General features: G+C 39.8%; 1 protein-coding gene across 3 annotated transcripts in view; it reads right to left on the bottom strand.

Annotated features, from left to right (window-relative positions):
- The window catches only part of ZC3H12C (zinc finger CCCH-type containing 12C), a 40385-nt gene extending 19777 nt beyond the window's left edge, over window positions 1–20608 (bottom strand). The window contains exons 1-2 of one of the 3 annotated variants that reach the window (XM_067289984.1): window positions 20560–20608; window positions 677–1443 (exon numbers count right to left, since the gene is read on the bottom strand). In XM_067289984.1, the coding sequence (XP_067146085.1) occupies window positions 677–1371 (695 nt within the window). In that variant the 5' untranslated portion in view covers window positions 1372–1443; window positions 20560–20608. Of the gene's footprint in view, window positions 1–676; window positions 1444–16502; window positions 16583–19835; window positions 19849–20559 lie in introns of those variants that run through there. The other 2 variants (XM_013962216.2, XM_013962215.2) reach the window with 2 other exon arrangements.
- Between the last annotated feature and the right edge of the window lie 2253 nt (window positions 20609–22861).

Genomic DNA, 22861 nt, shown 5'->3' with positions numbered 1-22861 from the left:
AGAGAGAGCTTGCCCATGCACTCAAGTTTCTTGCTATATACCTAGATGAGTGGCCAGAACGGGTGAATGCTGTAGAGAAGCATTACCTGTGGGCATGTAAGTGAAAGTCTAAAGGTACACTAGTCTCAGGAATTAATGGCAGTAAAACCTAACTCCCAATCTGACAATCAACACTGAAATTTTATAGACAGATTGGTTTTCATAGAACAACCTACCAAGAAGTATCACTTAAGACACTTATTTTCTAAGTCACTTGCTGCTTTATAACATTAAGGAATCTCACATCTGCTTTACCCTACTATATGTAATTGGATACAACAATTGCCCTTAGCAATATTGCCTACTAAAGGTTTGCTAAGCATAACAAGAAGTAAGTACTAGACAGGCAGCGGGAAGGAGAGCTCTGATAGCTTCCAACATAGGGCAATTGACATAATTAGGGTGATTGACATAATTAACCTATGGTTGCTTTAACAGTGAGTACAAACCACTGCACTCTTACTGGCCTCTAGCCTGATTGCAAAGATCTGCATCCTGTCTGGTTGAGGAAGAAGCCTGCCGCATACAGCAACCTGCATACAATTTTAAGTAATTATACAGAACATCAGTGCTTGAATTGGACAAGGTAATTCTGTTTCCATTTAAATATATTAGCAAAAGCTTCAGGGTCACATACCTCATTGCCACATTGCTGCCATCAATAACTATTGGCCTCAGGTTGTCACCATCCTCTGTCACATCCTCCTGCGGTGGAGACTCTGACCTCTGAGACTCTATGGAAGACGCTTCACGCATTACACTAGTGTTCGCATTACTTACGGTCTGGTCAGTCTCAGTTTTATTTCCAAGTTTGACAAGTTCTCCCAAAATATCATTTATTAAAGCATCAGTACCAAGTTTATTTAGTACAAGTTGAACCTGTTCTTCAGAGTAACCCAACTTAAGTGCAAACTCCAGTTTGGTTTGATATTCTTTCACCACATCAGGGGGCTTTTTGACTTCCTTAGGTACTATCTGAGCCTCTTCTATCCTCAAGTCTTGCAAAATTTCATTTCTTTTTAATATATGAGGCTCTAAGCAAGGAGATCGGCACAGCTGTCGGTGAGTCTTAGGCAATAAGTGTGCTTCTGATGCAGTATTATTCAGTCTCTCTGACTCATTATCAGAATTTGTGCTTTCTTCAGAGTCACAGCTGGAGCTTCCAGATGTTTCTTCAGATGCCTCCTTGTCTGCATCTTCCTTCCTAGAATTAACCTTATCCATTGTTGGCTTCTCCACCACTGACCAAGGTACAATTGCATTTATTTGTGTGCCAGTGCTCCCCACATAAAGATGGCCTAAATCATGCCCCAGATGATCCTTCAAGCCCATGAAGCTGCTGCATGTACTTGACTCCACTTTGCCGTTTTTCTTGTATTCTTGAATATAAAGTGTTCTGTATTCCTAAGGAGAGAATAAAAACGTTGCAGCTGATTACGTGTCTTGGGTTTTTCTTGCTCTCAGAACTCAGAACTAGGTTTTTTGCTAACTCAAAATTTTCTCATTTCCAAGGAAAAGTGCTGTTTGCTTAATGCCTGGATTTATTCTCTCCCAGGAGAGAAATATGATGTATTTTTTTTAAGACATGGAAAACTTTTTTTGGAAAAAACTTTTCATAAGGAATATATACAGCTAAGCTGATGAACACCTAACTATCTGTTTTCTGAGTGTATCAAATGTTTCTACTTAAACACTTTCAGAAATAAAATGGGTTCATAAAAGAATGGGAAACCAAAGATTACAACTTTGCTTACTGTAACTCAGAGATAGAACCCCTGTCCAGATTTAAAGTAACTGAGATATTCCATCTAACTTAAGATAATATTGTAACAATTGAAAAAAAAACCCTAAAAACTAATGCAGCCATAAGATAAGAGTACTAGAAAAGCTTTTCAGAGTAAATAGCTCAGGCTTTCTGCTGAATAGAAACTAGCATAACAGTAGATTATCTGGCTTGTTAGGCAAACATAAAATGTCATAATACAGAAAATGAATTAGTGACAGAAAAAAGCAATTAAATAAAAACCGATTGGCCCTAAAATGCATTATCAATTCAACTGAATGCAATCAAACTATTTCTTAATTACCTTATAAAGTGATAGTTAAGACAGACTAATTGGTCTCAGAGTGCAGCATCACTAAAACATGCTGGATTTGGAGACTTGGACTGATCTAATGCCTAATACAACTAATGGAAGTCTTTTAATGATTTCAACAAGCCATTAATCAAGCCAATAAAGCAACAAAATTAAAAACTAATTTCACCTACTGCACTAGATTTATGCAAGCCTTTCACTAGGTCAAAATCTAAATACATAGAAAGAAGTCATCTAGGAAAAACGGAAGAAGAAAAGTTGCATTTTTGTGGACCTCTTAACACCAGTCACATCAGTTTTTCTGGAGGGATTTTGCATAGTGGCAGTTGTACAGAAAATAGCTACCCATTTTGTCAGAAAGTTTACCTCCATAGTGTATGTTTAAAGGCAACTTACTACATCTTTCCCTTATTCTTTTAGATGGCTAAAGTCTCAACTGCTTCAATTAAAAAAAAAAAAAAAAAATATTTCTCATAGATGAAAATGGACCATATCGACCAATTGTACTGCAAAGAAAAATCTACATTAAGGGAAGACTACAAAACAAAGAACTCTTTCACACTTTCATTTTACAAGGCAAAATACAGAAGTAAGAAATACATGCAAAGGACTTTGCTTAAATTTGACAAATATTGTACAGACCAGTTTAATAAAGGAGGTTATACTGAGAAAAAAATCACTATATCAAACAGAATTTCTTGATCTACACTATGTAAGTTATAGATGTGTTTAATCAAGAGCCAAGATCTTTCTCTGTCAGCAAGGACATTAACTCTCCCTTCCCCTTACAAGTTAGCATTTTTAAGAGTGACCAAGTATTCTTAAAATACAGTCTACTTTCCTCTATCTGGGATAAAAAGCTGCAGAGCGTACATGGAGAAATTAATTCAGGCTTGTTTCAAGACAAAGGAAAATCAAGTAATAATTCCAACCTGTGACTTAGTAAAAACAGATTCTATAGGCACTGAAGGTTAAGACATCACCAGCGTGGTAGAGCGTTTTGGTAAATTAAGTTGTTGCACCAGATAACTTCATCATTTTAAGTTTAAAATCAATCATCAGCTTTTTCTTCTCCAACACCTTAATCCAGCTGAGACTGCTAGGAAATAAAATATGCTACTTTAAAGTTTTATTTAGATCTGATCTTGGTAGAAGAGAGTAAGGCTATAATACTCTCTCAAGTAGCACATCAAGGAACATTACTTTCTCTTAACCTGAAGCTTTAGGATTTTAAGCAACACCACAGATTAAATACAATGAGAATTTAGGAAGTGAGCCTTTTCACACGGTGATTTATTAACTAATGTAATACACTTGATAGAACAGTGCTAGTAACAAATCACAACAATATCCCAATAAAAGGATACAGTTAAAAAACCAACACTGTGGCCTTCACAGAACTGACACCAAAAAAAAAAAAAAAATCTCAAACAAGAAAAATCTATTGGAAGCAAGGCTGCTTAGCAACCGGCCTTTAGTTGCTAGGATGCGCTCCTTTAACATACCATCATGAATACTAGCACAGTGAAAGAATAATTTGGTATGAACAAAAGCCCATGAAAAAGACTGGGACTTAAGTGCGTCTGGTTTCCCCTCGGCGAACAATGCAGCTGCCAAGCCAATCTGGGAGCGCCGACGACATTGTTCCCCCAAAGCCACAATCTGCTCCGGCTGGAGGAAGTATAGTTAATGGGCAACACTTTTAAACTGGACTGAAAAGTTGAGCTGGCTCATGTACTGCCGCTACAGAATACACTGAGATAATGGGTCACTGCCTAAATCCATGTACTGTGAAATGTCATTTTAGCATTGAACTAAAAGTAGAGGGAGGGTTTTTTTGGTTTTCTTTTTTTGGAAGAGGGGGCAGGAGGTTGGACATTAACAGCATGGAATAAACAAATCTGAAAATGCATAGATCAGAAGGAGGGGTTTTTTTAATGTTAGTTAAAACAATACTTAAGTCATTCTCCAACTGTTTCCTTATTGAAGTTTTGTAAATGATTTACAACTACAGTCATAATATCCTCCATTGCAATTAAAAAAATAGTATATAGATGTACTTGAAGATAAGATGTTATATGAAACACTTCAGATGATCTGTACATTAACTACGTGTGAAAAAGACCATAAGCAGAGATACTTGTCCACTGTGGGGAATGTATACATAATGAGTGTGGCTTTAAGTCTCTTGTCAGTCTCCATCTTGCTCCAGTAGAATTGCTTCCTTTGCCTAACACTACTGTTTTTCAGAGACTATTTAGAGAAGATAGTAATAAGAGCAGCAGTTTTAAAATCTGCCACTGATAGTATATAATCACCACACTATTGCTTTAAAAGGGTAATTAAGTGATGCATCTACTGCAAACCCAAAGCTAAAGATTTCTGAAATAGTTTTGCATAAGCAGTGCACTATTCCCGGAATTTGGCCTACACCCTGCATGCAAACTGTATTTATTTTCAGACAAGTTTTTACAACATCTGTGAACTTTGCACACCATATTTGTGGTCAGTAACATCTCCTAGAAATGCTAGACTTTGGAGATCCCCACATGTCCTTTATGAGAGTCATTAACTAGAACCATGAAAATCAGCTGTCACTGCTAAACCCTGTTGGAGTTGATTATTTTATCCTGAGCTGTTTAGTGAAGAGTGATTTGCCAGCTAGTCTGTTAGAATGAATTTATGTTCCAAACAAACACTAGTGCACCTATACATAGGACAATGAAGCTCACAGAAAAACAGAAAAGGTCACATTTATTCAAGGGGTAACATCAAATGTGAAGAACTCCTTACATTCTTCACTTACAAGGAACTCATTATGCACATATGGTTTTAAAGTATGCTTCCTGATACAATGCAATATAGATAAGAAAAATATCTGCTACAAGTTCTGACTCAAGTCAGAGACAGGGGAAAAAAAAGTCAAAAAATTCTTGCCAAAAAAAGTCTTCAATTTTTGGTTACACTCACAGTTGAGTAAAAATTTTTTTATTTATGAAAAAATTAATAAAACAGTAAGCCCCAATTCAGACATACCTATGACATCATAAACTTTTAAGAAGTTAAACTATGACCTCAGACTAGCTTCACTATTAAAGGCCTAAAATACTCTATTATTGACTCAAAGATATTTATCAAGCATAAATGCAACACTCTGGATGAACACCGTGCCACTACACTGTAGAACCATATTCTTTCTCCATTTCTTAAGTCACCACTATTTTCCACTAACCATTAAGAGTAATCAGCTCATTAATTCACTTCACACAAAACACTTCTATTTCTAAAAGGGATGTGGGCAAATAGATCATCTAATCTTTTAATTTATATTCTGAATATTTCCACTTCCAACCGAACATAAGAATAGTTGTTTAATGCAAACTTAGTACATGAAGGAAAATATAACAAAGAGTGAAACAGAGTATCTTATAGCAAAATGTAACAGCAATTGTGTATTCTCAAAAGAGCTTCAAAGTTTCTGAAGATTCGCTCTACAGTGAAATAGTTCATCTTGTTTTCACACAGGAAGATTGTTTTTTAAGTCTTCTAAACAGTAAATGGGAAATATTTAGATCACAGCTTGTTGAAATGCTGTAATTACTTGTCACAAAAAGAAGTGCATAGCTGATCAGAAGGAAAAAATGAATGTATTAGTTATCCAAGTGGTAAAGATACTGCAACAATGCAAATAAAATAATGAATATGTAATAAATACCTACTGCTGTAGTTTCTATGTATTTAATTACCATTGTATTTCAGCGAGTGCTGTTGTCTGCATCATTCTATCTAACAAAGGAAGGATGTCCCATTGAACAGATTGGTTAATGCTCTGGGGCAACAGATGTCTACTGGAACTGCAGGAGACCAGCAACTGGTGGCCTGCCCATCTTCTGAAAACTTTCAATAGACTCATGCATATGTTCACACAATAGGGCATGTGGTAGAAATGCAAACCTCTTTTTAACCCTTTTATATGCCCTCTTTTCCTCCCAACTGATATCTGAAGGTCTTTTTTTTTTTTTTTTTTCTTTACAGGATCCTTGGAAAACAGGCTCATGGAGTATATAGTGTTTGTTCTTCAGCCTAACATCTGAACTCAAAACATAAAACAAAACAGATTACAAACTTTATAAAAATAACCTGGCTAGATTTGACATATCTAAGAGGCACAAAGTCTCTGACTGGAAAACGTTTCCACCTAAGAGTAGCCTAATGCTGCATCTTACACTGTAGTAACTTCATATATCCCACCATGGAGCCCTTCCTATTTTCACAAATATAGGAAATTTCACTCATCACATGGTACAGTTGAAAAGTTTAAAAAAAGAAAAAAAAAAAACGCTTTTTTTCTCTCGCTCCCAAATTAAGTAATAGTATATTTGGGAAAAGGGGTGAACATCCATAACTTAAAGTTGAAACCTCCCCTTCTCCCCAAGGGGCTAATGGAAAATTTGTTCTGTTGGTATACTGCCTACCATTTCCAAATTCTTGGAAATACAGCATTATTTATGCTCTTAAAAGTTCCTTAACAGAATGCACTGTGCTAAAAGATCACTCTTTAATACTCTTAGTCTTCAAACATAAATGTTTTTCTTTCCGTTTTTTTCAAGACACATACAAAGTGTGTAAATCTCAGCTGACACACAGGCTAGTTATGTTGTCAGAATACAAACTGATGTGCCAAAACATCCGAAAGGTGAAACGTCCTATTTCTGCAGAGAGAAACCCATATACTTACATTCGCTGGAAAACACACAGACATTGGCTTCTTGTAGCTGTTCCAGAAGCAACTCCTTAACACGATTTCGGCTGCAGACTTCAGGCAAGCAAGCAGAACAATGAATGGATGAACAGATGGACCCGCAACGTCTTTGCTTAACCTATTGCCGAGCGGCATCGGAGCCAATCACAACCCGCACAGCTCACAATTAGTTGGCCAGGCAGATGCAAGGCAACCTCCCCACCCTGCATCAGGTTTGGAGGTTTCTAAGATAAGCAAGTTGATGTCATTCTCAGGGTCTGCCCCGGGCAGCATGTGTATTAACGAGGGGTGTGCAGCAACAATAGGCCATACAAAAGAGACTAGCAGGCAGCTGCTGTATGAGAGCCAGAGTCATTAGGGAGCAGGCTGCCAACAAGAAACACCTGGCTTGGGCAGACTTCAGCTTCTCCTCATTGTTTCTAATTCATGAAACAAAGAAAGGAATTATTTTTAAGTAGTAAAAGTTGTGAGTTCCTATTAAAAAAAAAAAAAAAGCCCCCCCCCCAAGCCACAATCCTAAAGAATATAATCCCTTCTATAATGGAAGCTAAGAGTTCTTTGTATGGAAAAATATTAAGAGAAATAAGATCTATCAGTAGCTATTTGCATTTCCCTATTCTTGCTAGTAAAATTAATCATATTGGTAAATGCACAAAGAAGTATGAAAGGAGCCCATACCAAACACTGAAATGTATTCAGAAACTGCTTTCTGAATTTCCTGACACTTTAGTGCACAGTCAATAAAAGTAATAAGCTTGTATTTGTATGCAACCATAACAGAGTATTTAGAGGTATATTTCCAGTTCCAATGGAAAGTGAAACTGACTACGCTGAAAACATGTCATATTAATTCATGGAATACCGGATATTTTTAACCAATGGCATTGAAACATTAGGGCACTTGATAGAGAGGAACTATGAACCATCCTTTTGTTCTGGAGTCACTCATACTTGTTTGCAACAGAACTTTTTCCCTTTTATTTCACAAGTCTGTTCTAGATGCCAAGATCTTTCTGCTTCTTTGCAATGAAGAAAGATTTGAACAAAAGTCAGGAGCTAGGACAGAGCCAGCTTTTTATTGCTATTATTTTTATTGAGGTAAGCTGCAAGAAAACCCAAGCGCAAAATAAAAAACAAGAATTCCAGTGTTTCTCCCTCCAACATGTCCAATATCACAAGTCCTGCAATTTATATGTTTAGTGATATAAGAATAGCCATGTTTGATGTCTGCTGAAAAAAGTGATGTGGACTTTCATATAAAAAGTCCTGGTGACTTTAGTAAGGATAGCTCAGGGCAGATAAGTATGCAATTCTGAGGAGATTCTCCATCTGCAAATTTTCATCTGAATGACTGTGACAAAAGTACGTTTACTGAACTTCAGCATCATTACATGACTAAGAGCAATACTGAAAACCACAGCAGTAGCTGTCCTCCTCTGCTTGGGTGGAGAGGCAGTCTACTGGGAAGCATTTAGAAGAATGTGAATAGGTTTGTTAGAACCATATGAGTAATTTCCCAAGCTTTATGTGGATATTAAGTTATTCAGGAGAGTAAATGAAATCACATACCAGCATGCTATTACACTGATGCATTTATCATGTACACAGATATCAAGCTGCAAATCAAAAGCCCAAACTACAGTTTCTCTGCACTGTCCATTAAACACTAAGAACAGCTAGCTACTAACACTACTTTTTTGGAGTTTTTCAAGTCAGAGGCAGGAGACTCCTCACTAATTTCTGTCACTGTGAACACAAAGACTGAGAGAAAGCTACCCACGAGCACAGTGGGAAGCCTGATCTCCAGCACTGGATTAAGCTTCTTTGCAAACAGCGAATAAAAGCAGTGATCTGAAAAAGCTAATCAGTCCCTGCTGTGGTATTTAGACTACCTTAGTTGCCGGTATTGGATAATGTTAAGCATATTAAAACTTCTGTAGGCAAAATAAGAAGCCAGTCTAGCTTACCTATGTCCTGGAACTGCCCTTAAACACAAGCGGGATCAGTTGGCTAGTCATTAGTTTAATATCCCTCTGAACAGAGCCAAGCACTCCTGTTGTGATACCAGAAACTCCTGTTGTTTTGGCAGAGGATACATATGATGCCATTTATGTACATCCATAACAAACTGATAATTTTCTGGCATAAAAGTGGTGTACTTAGGGCTCTACATGCACAACGAGGACAAGTATATGATCTGGCTTAAAAGTCTGTATTAAAAATAATGTTGTAAAAGGCTTACTTGGGAAGACATGCCCCTCTGATGTCTTCTACAATAATAATAAAAATCCCACAAAATAAGTTTCCATACTCCAAGTGCATGTCTTCTGGGAACCAAGTCTAAACTTCAGTTGCTGATTAATCTTCATGCTACTGCTATACTGCAGCACTGACTACAACCAAACTGAAACTAGGTAACCTGAAGACTTAAGCTATATCGTTTCATTTACATAAAATATTCTAACAAGCTGTAATTGCGCGGAATTAAGAAAACATTTTCTAATTCTAATTTTTGCACAGTATCCATTACTTAAAGCAGCTGACTGTTCTTGAAGAATTTTTTTCAGATCTTCCCTAAAAGAAATTGTGATGTCCAAGGTTTACAAGATGTCAGATCATTCTATTAAATAATGCTTATGATGACTGAAAAACATTGGGACAAAAAAAGCATTCATATTAAGGTTTTAACCAGTACACTAGATTTCCTACTGGGAATGATGAGGTCAAGAAAGAAACCCCAGTAAGAAACAATATGAATCTCTTGTCCATCTGTGACAGGCTACAATAGCATCACTAGAAAATACACAGAGCAGATGAACAAAGAAAGCGCTACTTCTTTTGCTAAAACCTTCAAATCCAGTAACCTGGCTAGTTTAGCAATCTCCTATTACCATATTTAAAACACAGAAATGTTATTAAGTTATATCCAGTCACTGAAATACGGCATACGTAACAATCCCTCAAATTTCTGGTCTTTCAAGATCAGTTAAGCAATAAACACCTCTATTTCTTGGCTCAAAGATCAGACATTGTGTGTACCTCACAATGTGCTCATCAGGTTCCTAGCATCATTTATTTAAACAGCAGGCTAACACAAAGTTATGAACTGGTTGGAGATGACGCGCCCCATGAGCTTACTCAAGCACTTAATGGGGGACGGAGGTTTCAGGACGGCGCACAGCAAGGTGAAGGGGGACACGCTGGGATGCTGCAGAGGGACACTGACTGGGGTGAATCTCTCAGCTGGGCGAGGGATGGGGAGGAGAGAGTCCCCTCCCCACCGTGCCCAGTTTGGTATGAAAAGCATGCAGGGGAGGATCAGAAAGACCAAAGGAGGGAGAGCTGGAACAGCTGGGAAATTCAGACAGCATAGGCTGAAAATATTAGGGAAGTGCTGCTATAAGGGAAGTAAAAAAAAAAAGCTGCTAGTTCCAGCCAACTCTTGTTATTTCAGACACGTTGAAAACAAAGGCTTATTTAAAAAGAAATGATTTTATACAAGCATACAGAATAGTCATTCTGTAATTCTAGTGGGATTGTTGCAGCAATTAGAAAGAGGACTTATCCCATTAAAATATTTCATTATCTTTTATTGTAGAACTTCAGGCTAAATCTCCAGTAATAAACAATGTATTTGCAAGAATACACTGCATAAGTTAAAAATTAATCACATCCCATTGCATTTACGAAATAAAGACAAAGCTTGTGAACTTTGTCTGCAATATACTCCCGTGCTTTTGCAAAATATCCTACATTTACTGTTGTACTTGGGAACTGCAAGTGAACTGCTTATCTTTCAAATTAAGAAGCGGCCATATAACAGAAATTCCTCTTCACCAGTTTGTATCTTCAGTGACGCAAACTATCCCAGGTATAACACTTTAGAGTACCACTTACTATTCCTCAAAACTAAGCAAACTTCTTTCTAGACTGCATCTATATGCAATCACAAAAAAGACCCCAAAACTCTACAGCCATGCAGAGGAATGAATTACATGACCAGTAAAACATCTCCGGAATTCAGAAAAAAACCCCTGATATTATGATAAAGATGAGTGATGCTATTCTCTAGGCAAAGAAAAAATATTATCTAGCCCTTTTCAAAATTTCATTTAAATAGTATCAACTATAATTTCAAGAATGGTATGTTTATCTGTAGAAAAATATATAGAAACACTTCACATTTCACTTTTAGAGAGAAGACTCAGCTGTCTGTAGTTATCCTTAACATTTAAAAAAGCAGAGATGTATTTTCCAACAGGCCCTCATCTTAAAAGAGGGTTAGGAGGTCTGTAAATTCTAGTAAAAAATCTTTTAAATCATTAGTATTGACTGCATGTAAGACTTGCACAAAGTGTTGCAACATTCATCATTACATCCTCTAACACGTGGTTTAAAGAGAAGAGAAAAAACTTCAGTCTTACCCTAAGTAGCAATTACTTCTTTGCTGACTATGGGTATAAGTAGCTCCAGCCTCTCCTCACCTGTGGGTAGACAAAGGCCACGAGCGTGCGAGCCGTTTGTCATGAGATGATGTGGTGCCCACATGCAGCTGCATCTAGCTAACAGTTTGCCTACGTAAGAAGGCCGACAGGCTTGAGCCATAAAAATCAACTGTCCAGAAAGCAGTAAGAAGCATTCTGCAACAGGAAAAACAGTGAAATCGCCCTTCAGTATCACACTAGGAAGTAACTCCTGAAATGAAATATATTCTCTGAAACAAAGACTTTCATTTAGAAAGTGAATAGCTTTGATGGTGTGACAAAAAGAATCACCATGTTTAACTAAGAGGATTTACTCCTTACACCACTTGAGCTGCGTGTGAGCATAAGAACCCATCCTGCAACTCTGACTTCAGGACTGATGTCTCAGTGTTTCCTGTCTAAAATGCAAGGAATAGAGAGGTAAGTATAATAGCTTTTAGCTGTCTTTAAGACTGCACGTTAATCCAATATCTTGTATTTATTTCTGCCCTTTTAGGGTACGCAAGAGCCTAAAACTCCTTAATTTATTAAGAAAATATACTCAAATTAAAAATTATATTCAGAGTAAGAAAGATATATATATGTGTGTGTGTGTGTATGTGTGTGTGTGTATATATATATATATATATATATATAAAATAAATCACACACCACTGGTTTTTGAATTCCAGTCTACAAATACTGAAGGGTAAACCCTATTTTTACACATTTTGCAAAAGAAAGCCAAGAAGAGTCAACCTGCTGTCAATCTACATCTATACTGGGTCTTCTATCTCTACTGGAATTTTTTTCAGCAATTTGCAAGAAAACGCTGAAAACCCCTGTCATGCACTAATCTAGATGGCTGTTGAGCAACCATTCTCATCAACATCAGGACAGCACAGAACACGCTATAGATTTCTGGAACAAAACAGGCAACGGTGTTTATTTTAAGCGGAATGCCCGAGGGCACTCTGTTTAATTTCTTTCTTAATTGTATTATTTATGAATTGAAGCAGACACACTGAGATACAAATCGTTCTAGGAAAAAAAAAAAAGTTTCCAGCAATGCACACTAGATTTGATCTCTTCCCACTTTCAGAATGAATCATGCTGTCTGGATGCTTTCTGAACATGAAAATTTGAATCGTCTAATTAACTTTTCTTGTGACAATACTGGGCGGCCAGACAATACCTACAACTATACAATGTGTACACTGTCATGCTTAGCAAAGTACATTTATTCAAATTTGATCTGTCAGAACAAAATCCTCTAACGAAACTAACATGGTTATGTGAAAAAGTATTCTCTTCATTTAAATACAAATTTAAGAGACTTAGCTAGTCAACCTAACAGCTGTTATCTGTGCTGCAGACTATTATCAAGAGTTTGAAAGGACCTTCAGAAAATAGGCCCCTTAAATTGTCTAGTAACATGGCCAGGTTGTGTTTCAGGTCATGCTGCTGGCAACAGCGTTCCATAATCTCCGGGTTTCTGGACTGAGTTCAAGGTGTTGGTTGGACTCTATGTAGCCCTAAATGGTTTCACAGGGCTATGCTTATTTGAGAGACAATTCCTTTGCCTGTACCACACTGTTGCAGTTGTCGTTTTGGACTGGAGCCTTCTCAGAGAGAGCTGCCAGCAGTGGATTTTCTACAAGACTTTCAACCTTGCAATTTACTCCCTTTGGACTGGAAGAGCCAGAGAATATACCAAGGCCTGATGTTTTTACTCAGATTTAGAAAGGTAAGAATCAAGAAAGGTAGAGATGGTAGGATGCTTTGTCAAAACACACTCAGTATATAATTCTCATTTACCTTCTGGGGAAGCTTTTAATAGAACTGACAAGTATTAACAATAGCCAGAGTTACTGTAGCTGTAAACCCAAGTTCAGAAATAAACAAAAAGAAAACAGCTACACAGTAGAAGTCTATTTGACTACCTGCCATTATGGATTTTCTTCAGATTTACTGTAACCCAGAACTCAGGAGAGACCACCAGAAAGTCTGCAAACAAAACTAGGTACATCAGTCTTTGAAACCCTAATATTTTATCCATTAACAAAGCAGTTTGTTCGCTTTTGTTTAATAACCTAATACACCCCCAAAAAGACAAAACATCTGTCAGTGATTTTACATAATCTTTGTAGGTCTTTAATTAGAGTCATTTCATTCTAAGTTCAGAATTTTGCAACTTTTAAAATAGAAGTGAATGTTGCAGAATGAATTTCCTTAGGTTTAGTCTCCACCCTATGAATCTTTTTTCTTTTTTAAGTTGGTAAGCAGACTAGACTCTAGTCCTGTGACTACCTGCATGGATTCTTTCATTAAGGATAATATTTTGAGCCTTTTTTTGGCTCTCAGTTCACACATTTTGCTTTTCAAAGTTCTACCTTGTCATGAAGTTAGATCTTATGATAATGACAGATGGAAATGTGAAAATTTCATTCAGAACTGGTGATGCTATTAACATTTAGAATGAAATAATCAAGTTGGAAGGGATGAGCTAAACTATTTACAGAGCCTGCTGGAGGCAGTTTCTGTAGCGGTCTCACTGAAAACAGTTTTCTTTCCAGTGTTCCCACAGATATACCGATGAATGCATCCAAACTGCAGATGAACAATTCAAACTGCCTATGGAAGTACATCGAGCATAGGAAGACAGGCCAGACTTAGGATGATGACACTTGTTCGCATACTAATGAGTTTATCCAGGGTTTCTCTTATGACAGATGAACACCTCAAAAGGTAACTAATGAGTAACACACTACCGTCTGAAATTTAGCAAGATGTTCTCACCCGCAAAGCGACACAGCCAAAGTCATTTTTGAGTAAGCAGACCATTGTCAACCCTAGTTTCAAACACTGCTAGACTATTGTGCATTGGTACCACCAAGACAGAATTGAAAATAATACAGATTTTTTATTTTATTTTATGCAGTTCCATGTGAACTACAGACTGCAATCACAGTCTCATGAAACTTGGGAAGTGCTAGCTTTATAAAACTAATCAGATGGAAGACCATCACTAAATACTGCACAAAACCTTATGGAGAGGCCATACATGGAACTAACATAATTAAACTTAAAGCGAAAGTATAATTATTTTGAGTCTTGAAAAAGACTGGCTGGATTTGGCTATAATTCTACAATGCAAGCACATGCTAAATCTCTGTAAGGAACTGTAGTCTAATTACTTGTAATTCACCGGACAAGGGTGTAAGGGACAGCTCATTCAGAGAATAAAGCAGAAAGCTCACAAAAACAGTCTAAACTTTGAGTGAGTCTTGGTAATAAGGTCAAACTCCAGCTAAGGGGTACCACTTAAATGTAGTCATGAGCCATGCAGTCTTTTGCTTGAACATGATGAAAGTCCTATCAATGCACACATGATACCAGGTGTTATTCCCCCTCCCCCCACCCCCAACTGCTAAAATAAAAGCTAAAACCAGAAAAATGAGCAACTGACTGAAGAAACAACAGCTGAAGCAGGAAGCTCAGATTTTAATCTTTCAGCAGTAAGCATAGGCTGTAGCTCAGCAACAGCTTCAAGAAATCCAAACTGCAATCCAACAGTGACAGTTCCAGAAACAGTAACAAGTCCAATTTACAGCTCAGCAAGAGTGGCAAAAACCCAACTGGCAGCCAGCAAGAATAGCAGCAAAAAGCCCAGAAGCAGCTGCTACAGAGACTTTTAACCCAGGTGCACTGCCCTGGGCATTTGCAACTTAGCCAGAACAAACCATTTCCAGAGGTGTATCCGGCAATACAAATAGTATGTATTGGAATTACTGCAGAAGGAGGAATCATCTCAGGTTTTCAAATCAGTTGAATATTTTAAAGTGGAAAGACTTTAGGTGATATTGCTACAAACTTTGAGGCGTTCAGACCCACCACTTAGATAAACTGAAGACCTCCATGAGCGTTAATGGTGCCTTACAGGGGAAATTTTTCTTACCAGGGATGAGGCCATGCATCAATGCTTGGCACTGGAAAGACCAGGTAACTCAGTGGCTCAAATATCTTTACAGATGATGAAGGATTCAAGAGACCTATCAGAGTTGGGACACCAACTATAATTGCTACTAGGAAAGTCCAGAGACCAGGACTTAATATCAGCTCCTTATGTTAACAGTTTGCAGAACAAAAGGAGACTTTAAAAGTAGCTTCTGCTGAAGGAATTGCAATCCATCCCTTTTCCAGCCAAGCTCAGCCAAAACACCAAATTTTATTAGTCCTAAGATAAAAGATCTAAGTCACAGCAGAACAGAGATTTTCAACTCATCACAAAATTTGAAAGCTTCACGATCAGTCAGATTGCATTTTACTTTGAAAGCCAATTCATTAATTTCTCAACTTAACGCGTTATGTGTTACAGCTCATATGGGAGGATGGCACACATAAAAGGTTATTTAGGAATTATTACGACAATTTCTGTCAATTGCTAAAGCACTCAGAGATTTAAGACCCTAGCCAGCCTCTGAGCTTTACCTACCCACAGCAAGCAGATTGCTTTTCAGGCATTTGCAACAACCTGTGTCACGTTTTCTGCTCAACAGCACTACACCTCCAGCTTCACTAACTTCTCCATTCTTGGCACTATTCTGCAACTTTCAACCACCTCTTAAGACATTCCTTTCATACCAAAAGAAATTACTCTATTTTTTCCATTGGGAGGATCATTAATATCAATTGAAGTCTCCTGCACTCCCAACCACTGAGCGTCTTGCTTTGTTTATCCCTCATTTTCCCCGTCTCCACTCTTTTCTCAAAATACCAACTTTTGATTAAGTAAAATCCTTTCTCCCCAATATGGCTTTAGTTTCCTTACTATCCACCCTCAAGTAAACTATAATTTTGAGAAAGAACACATTTTACAGAGTTTGTAAAATGCCATAGAAGGTTTATGCAAGGGGCCCATTTACCTAAAAGGGCTCAGGTCCAAATCACTTTGGTCCAAAATAGAGGTATTGGGAGCTGCATTTCCTGAGTACACATGAGTTTTCTACATTTAAAGAACAGACTGACCCTGGAAATGGTCTAACAAGATATATAAACAGACATCTTCCCTCCCAGGGAGGAAAATGACGTACGTAAAACTTTCAAGTGTGACACTGGTATCATAAATAGAGCAAGAACCACCTTAAAACAGCAAGGCAGTCAAGACAGGTACAGTCTGGAGTGTGCCCGTGAGGTGAACCTGGAGAGAGGAAACAATAAAAAAGAAACCCTGAAATTTCACAGGGTGAGCTTCTCTATTCGCCTTTCATAAACTTTGAAAAGGTCTTCTTTGAACTTCTCCAGTCAGGACAACAAGTCTGAAAATTAAAGTATTCTTTAAAAACATTCTTATTCTATAGCTGTGAATCAAGAATTAAGGGAGCTTTAGTTTACCAAAAAGCTAAAACGAATCCCTAATGTGGGCATACAATATCCTTGCAGAAAGGGAAAGTAAAAGGATGGAGTGTCAAGTCTAATTTCATATTTTTGAATTTTTGGTAGTGTAAGCTCAGCATTTTTACACAAAAAGTAGGATCTAGGCAGAAGTATTCAATCCTGAGATATGTAAAAGAAGAAAGCCTGGTTTATCTAAGCAGAAGACCCCAAGGTTATAAAAACCTTCATCAGTTTCTGCTCATCATTAAAATGACATGTTTTTTGACAAAGCCTGAAGTTGTTATACAACAACATGTAAAGATGCAGAGCTTTACAGTGAGAAACATCTGTATTTTTTTCCCCCTCTAACTCTGGAGAGCCGCATATTCCACAAGACACACAGAGGCAAAAACACAGGGAGGGGGGAAAGCCTCACGGCTCTACCAGGAAGGCAGTTCTGAACAGATTACAATTGATTTTCCATTTGTGTGCCAACTGGAAATGAACACATGTTGAGACCACGAGGTATGAAAAATGACTCCACTTCTTGTTACACCATCTTACTACTTTTGTTACATACTTTCGTTATATACTTCTTTTATATACTACTTTTAACATACAATTCAGTATTAAAAAAGGTGCCAATTCTTTCAAGCATAAAAATACAAGCTTGTTCAGTCGATGGGTTTATCACTTCAAGCATATGGTAGAAGTAATACATTTACTTTAAATACTTAGCATGCTTGAAGATAGGATTTTAAACACAACCATACAGTATATAATAAGAGATATAATGCATAACTATACAATAACTTCAGTCAAAGGACAAACATTTCAGTCTCTTCACAGAAGCAACTCATTTTGTATAACATCTGTTTCTTATGAAAACCCAGATATAGTTTCCAGGACCACAAGTTTTAAACAAAAACAACAAAAAAAAGTAACTGTCTTAATCACTAATAAGGCATTTGGCTAGCTGCCATGGCAACAAACAGTACGGAAATGAGTGAACGAAGAAATATCTCTTCAATAGCTTAAAAAAATTCTATCCACTACTTCCTAGATATATGAGTGACACCACATCACAGAATAGCAAAGGAAGCAGAATAATATTTACAGAACAGGAAAAAGATGATAAATTTTAAGCCACAACTTTGTCACGTTTTCCAACTTTCCTCTTAATTATTATAACACTCCCATTCTTCCTACTGTCACTTTCCTTCAAGTACATTGTATTTCAGCTTTTAAGAATATGTATAACACAGACTGTGAAAAGGTCCATGGTTAGAAGCTGAGACTAACCAAATTCAGACTAGTATCTCCTATAAAAAAGAAAGTATCCACTGAAAAAACTACAGATTTGAAGTGTTCAAGAGCAGAAATGTTCTACTAAGTACTAGTTCAAACCTGGAGTTATGGATCTCATGCAGAAAATATATTACAAATCATAAAATCTTGCTCAATAAGAAATCAAACTAAATCACACATATCAAACATGGAGTTGCTTATTTTATCCAGAAACGGCTATGGCTAAGAACTGACCTGATCTAAATAAGTTCTTAATTTCACTTCAATCTGACTTTCAGTTGTCTTGTTTCAACTCACAGGCTATTTTCAGCTGCACATAGAATGCATAAAATCTCATGGAAAAAATAAGGCTTTTGACCTACCCCTGTAAAATTGCACAGTAAATAGTTTCATCAGATCTGCACCGAATCTCCAATCTTTTCAAGCCCCATCAACTGCTAGCCTAGTTTCCATCAAAGAAATAAACGGCGTTGGAATACCACTCCTCTTTTCATAGGCTGGTACAATCCAGAAATGCAAGCGGTGAAATCACTCCAAAGGACTGCTGCTCAGCTCAATGTTCTGCATAAAGTGCAGAGTCTACACAGATGAGTCAAGTCTGGATAATCCCTTCACGCTGTATCAAGTTGAGCCCATGTGTTTTGTTTTTAAAATGTATACCTTAAATAACCTCTAATTCTCCCTGCATTTACATTATAAGACAACAGTTAAAGCTTTTTTGATTTACAGATGTATAATGTATTTTTTTACTGGAGGTCTGTGGACCAGGATCTCAAATAATATCTGCTTCTCTAGAAGGACCACAAATGATAATTGAGAAATAGAGTCCATGGACATTCTGGGTCTGCAGAACACAACTCAAAACTGTTGCTCAGAAATTCTATTAGAAATTTTAATATGTACATTATTTTTAAATTGCAAGAAGTCTCAGAGCAGAAGTCTAACATACCATATTGAGACGACAAAGCAAAATTACAAGACCACTGAGTGACTGCTGCCCTACAGAAGTCTAGTGTAGTAATAACTGTAACAGCCATATTGTATTAAAACCATAAATAAGGCAAGGTTTGTGGTGAGAAGAAATATCAAAAAATTGGTTTCACTACTTCCATTAGGAAAAACAGGAAAGTGGTATGCCAAAGAGTTTTTCTGATTTCTCAAAACTGATTGGTCTAATTAACAAAAAAAGGGGAGGGAGAGAGGGAAAGCTCAAAGCAAGAAAAAAATCCCAAAACAACAACAACAAAAAAACCATTTTCTCTATAAAAATCTTTTATGAAGCAGTGGAATCACTGTGTCAACATACTAAAATAGCTGTAAACTTATTTTATGCTGAGATAACAAAGTTCTAGCATATTGCCATTTTAAAGAGGATTTGTTTCATTCACTACATTACACTTCATTGAATGGGAACCTCACCATGGAGCAACACCAGAGAGAAAAATTAGCTCATTAAGATTTATCTAACACTGTACCAAAGAACTGTTCTAGTAAACTCAAGGGATTATCATATGGGCAAATGCTAAGTGGTAAAGGAAGTACCTTGCCACTTTGAAAACCCACACATACTCGAATTGTTTATTTCCTTTAGATATCAAAAGACTGTTACACACCTAGCACTTCCTCAAGGACATTGGTATTTGCGTAACTCCAATTCCCAAGACCCCCCAACTATGAATTACGTCTCCACTTTGCAAACACAGACCAAGAGGACAAGGTGCAGTAAACACGACATTTTCACACATCTCCCACTAAGGAGACGCGAGCTACAGTCTAGCAAGGTGCGTTTACCTGTTTAAGCCAACTTTCAGCAGTAATCCCTAGTAAGGGTCATCGGGCCCTACTGAGCTGCCGGAGCGGTGGGGCACAGGAGTGCCCAGCTGCGGTGGGTGCTGTACAAACATCGCGCCAGAGCTTCCTCCCCTGCAGGGAGGGCAAAACAACATCACAGCTCTACCAGTGCAACGGTACCTGCCCGACACTACTCGTACCTGTCTGCAGAATCGAGTCCAAGACGCACAGCTGAATGAAAACGATTTTTTTAAGAGAAACCACAACTTAAAAGCTCCAGCTAGCTCTGAAAATGGTTCAGCTAATGCTTTTAGGGGGTTTCTGTCTATCACAGGTTTCGTTAAATAGCACAAGCCAACTTACATGGCGAGCGCTCCTGGCTGAGCCCATGCAGAGAGGCTGAAAGTAAATCGTCACTGTTCTCACAAAATTACTTAAAAAAAAAGTCACAAGCACAGGAACGGAAGAATAAGTACAGTACCTGCAACTACTAAATTCCTTCTTAAACGCCCAGTACCTCAAGCGAAACGCCCCCCTGGCCACGGCCACTCCTAGGGGCCCCGAGAGCGGCCGCCCGCTCCCGCCGGCCCCACGCGGGCCGGAGCGCCGCGGCCGCCGGAAACTTCCCGCGGCGCCGCCGCCGCCAGGCCCCGACGGGCGGGCGGACGGGCAGGCGGGCAGCGAGCCGCGGCCCCGCCGCCCGGGGGAAGGGGCCCTCTCCTACCTGCCCGGGAAGCGCCGAGCGGCGGCTCCGCCTCGCCGCGGCCTCCGCCGGCCGGGCGACCTCGCCGGGCGACCTCGGGGAGGCCCCGTTTACACACGCGCCGGCCCGGGCAATGGGCGTCAGCGGGCGGCCGGCGGGGCAGCCTCCGCCGCGGACACTCCCCCTCGCCGCCGCCATCGCCGCGGGCGGCCGCGCCCGCTACCGCGCCCGCCCCGGCCCCGGCCCCGGTCCCACGACCCACTTGCAGCCGCAGCGGCGCGCCGGCTCCCGGCTCCCAGCGGCGGGGCCGCGCCGCGGCACGGCGGGGCGGGCGGGCCGCCCTCACGCCGCCCGCCGCCTGCCCGGGGCGCTCCGCCGGCGGCGCCGGCACCGCCGCCCGGGGCGCCACCCTCGGCGCTGCGCCGCCGCCTGCTCGTCCCCTCCTCCGCCTGCCGCCGCCGCCGGAGGGAGGCTGGGCTCACAGGCGGCACCTGCCGCCGGGTCGAGCGGCGGCCGCGCGGCCTCCTCCCCCCGCCAGGGCCCGGCCCCGGGCGCGGCCGGGTGAAACGCAGCGCCCGGGGCGATGGGCCGGGCGGCAGGGCCGGCCGCCGTCCCCAGCCGCGGTGGCGGCGGTGGGGCGCCGCGGGAGGCCGGGCCGGCGGCCATGTCGCGGGTCGCCAGCGCGGGGGAGGCGGGGGCGGCCATCACGGGACGCCGCAGCAACGCGCTTCTCCGGCCCGTGCCCGGGGCAGGCAGCGCACAGCAAGGGCCTGCGCTGGCCAAGACAGCCGCGGTGGCGCGTGGCCTGGGCGGTTGGCCCTCCGCGCCGAGGGGACGGGGTATCGAGTCTGCAGGGCGAGCTGCCGCCCGGCTGCCGCAAGCTTGTCCTTGTACTTTTTTTAATGCCCAGACAAAATCTCAAGGTGCTTAAAGACGCTGACTATTTAAATTTTCTATGCCTTATTGCCCCTGTCTTTACATGTGAAGAAACGAAGATCGGATGAGAGCTTATTGCCAAAGATCGCAAGCTGAGTTTGTGGCAGAGTTGGTAATGGTCCTGGGAATGCTAACTTTAGTCCCGGGCTCTAATTATGCCACGTTTCCTCCCACCTCACTGTTACTTTCTTGCAGACTAAGTGATCTACCTCGCACCATCCTACTGTGCCGCCTGTGTTCCATAGACGTGGCTCAATGCCAGGAAGGTGGTTAGATGCTATGAATGAAACGCCGATATTGCGATTACACCCTGCTAGTTGGCTGAGTGTGTGCAAGCTATTATACACATATTATATATACATAAAGCTATTGCTGCTCACAGACTTTAGAATGTGTATTTAATTGTTATTCACTCTTCTTCTACTACTGAAGTTCATAAAAGATTTTTCAGGTGCCCAGCAGAGAAGGGGCTAAACTTTTAAATTTTGCACCTAATTACCCAAACCCTGAACAGAAATATGAGCCTGATAGTTACCTAAAAGGCCACTTTGCAGGTTGTATTTTTCCAGCAAAATGTGAAAGGTTTGCTTGGACAAAAGATTCTAGAGGAGCGGAATTATGTTGCTTTCCTATATATGTTTCAGTAAACTCTCCCTCTTAGAGCTGACATAGCGTGTAAGCTTGATGACACAGTTTTGCGCATTTGACTCACTCAACCCAAAGTTTGTCAAAATTCTCAGTGCCTCATCCCCAGTTGGCTTCAGCATGAGTGTGGAGGGTTCAGCTCATGGTGTGGGAGGCTGGCTTTCTCCTCTGGTTTAGTTCTTCAATTAACTGTGCAGAAGGAGTTTGAGACCTCTTCTATTAAAAAAAGCTTGTTCCCTTAGTCCTGGACATGCTGAGGCTGGTTCAGAAATGTGAGAGTGGTGTCCAAATGCAGCTATGAATATTAATTTAAAGGAGTAAATCAGTGAAAGCAGAACTAAAGAATTAAACAGACATTTGCAGTGCTACTTTAGTGCTTATTATGGAAGTCTTTGGCTTTGATTGAGGAGTGCATGAGTCAGTTAAAAGCACTACAGTACTGGAGAAAATGATTGTCAATTATCAGAATAAGAGAACAGAGTAATACAGAATGGAATTGATTTAAAACTACTTAAAGTCACAAGAGAGTTTCACATTAACTTCTTTTCCTTAGTAAACTATAGTTCCAGTGAGTTTTGTCTGAAGGATCTTTTTGACCTTATCTTCTGTTTCAGAAGAGATTCTGAGACTAGATTCTGTAAACCTGCAGTACATTTGCACTTTAAAACATGCTGATTATAAGCATGAGTTAATTCAGTAACTGCTCAGATATGAGGTTTGCTCAAAATGAGATAAGCTGCTT

This window comes from Apteryx mantelli, chromosome 1 (genome assembly GCF_036417845.1).
Source record: "Apteryx mantelli isolate bAptMan1 chromosome 1, bAptMan1.hap1, whole genome shotgun sequence".
Classification (NCBI taxonomy): Eukaryota; Metazoa; Chordata; class Aves; order Apterygiformes; family Apterygidae; genus Apteryx; species Apteryx mantelli.
This window is presented reverse-complemented; position numbering and strand designations above follow the sequence as displayed.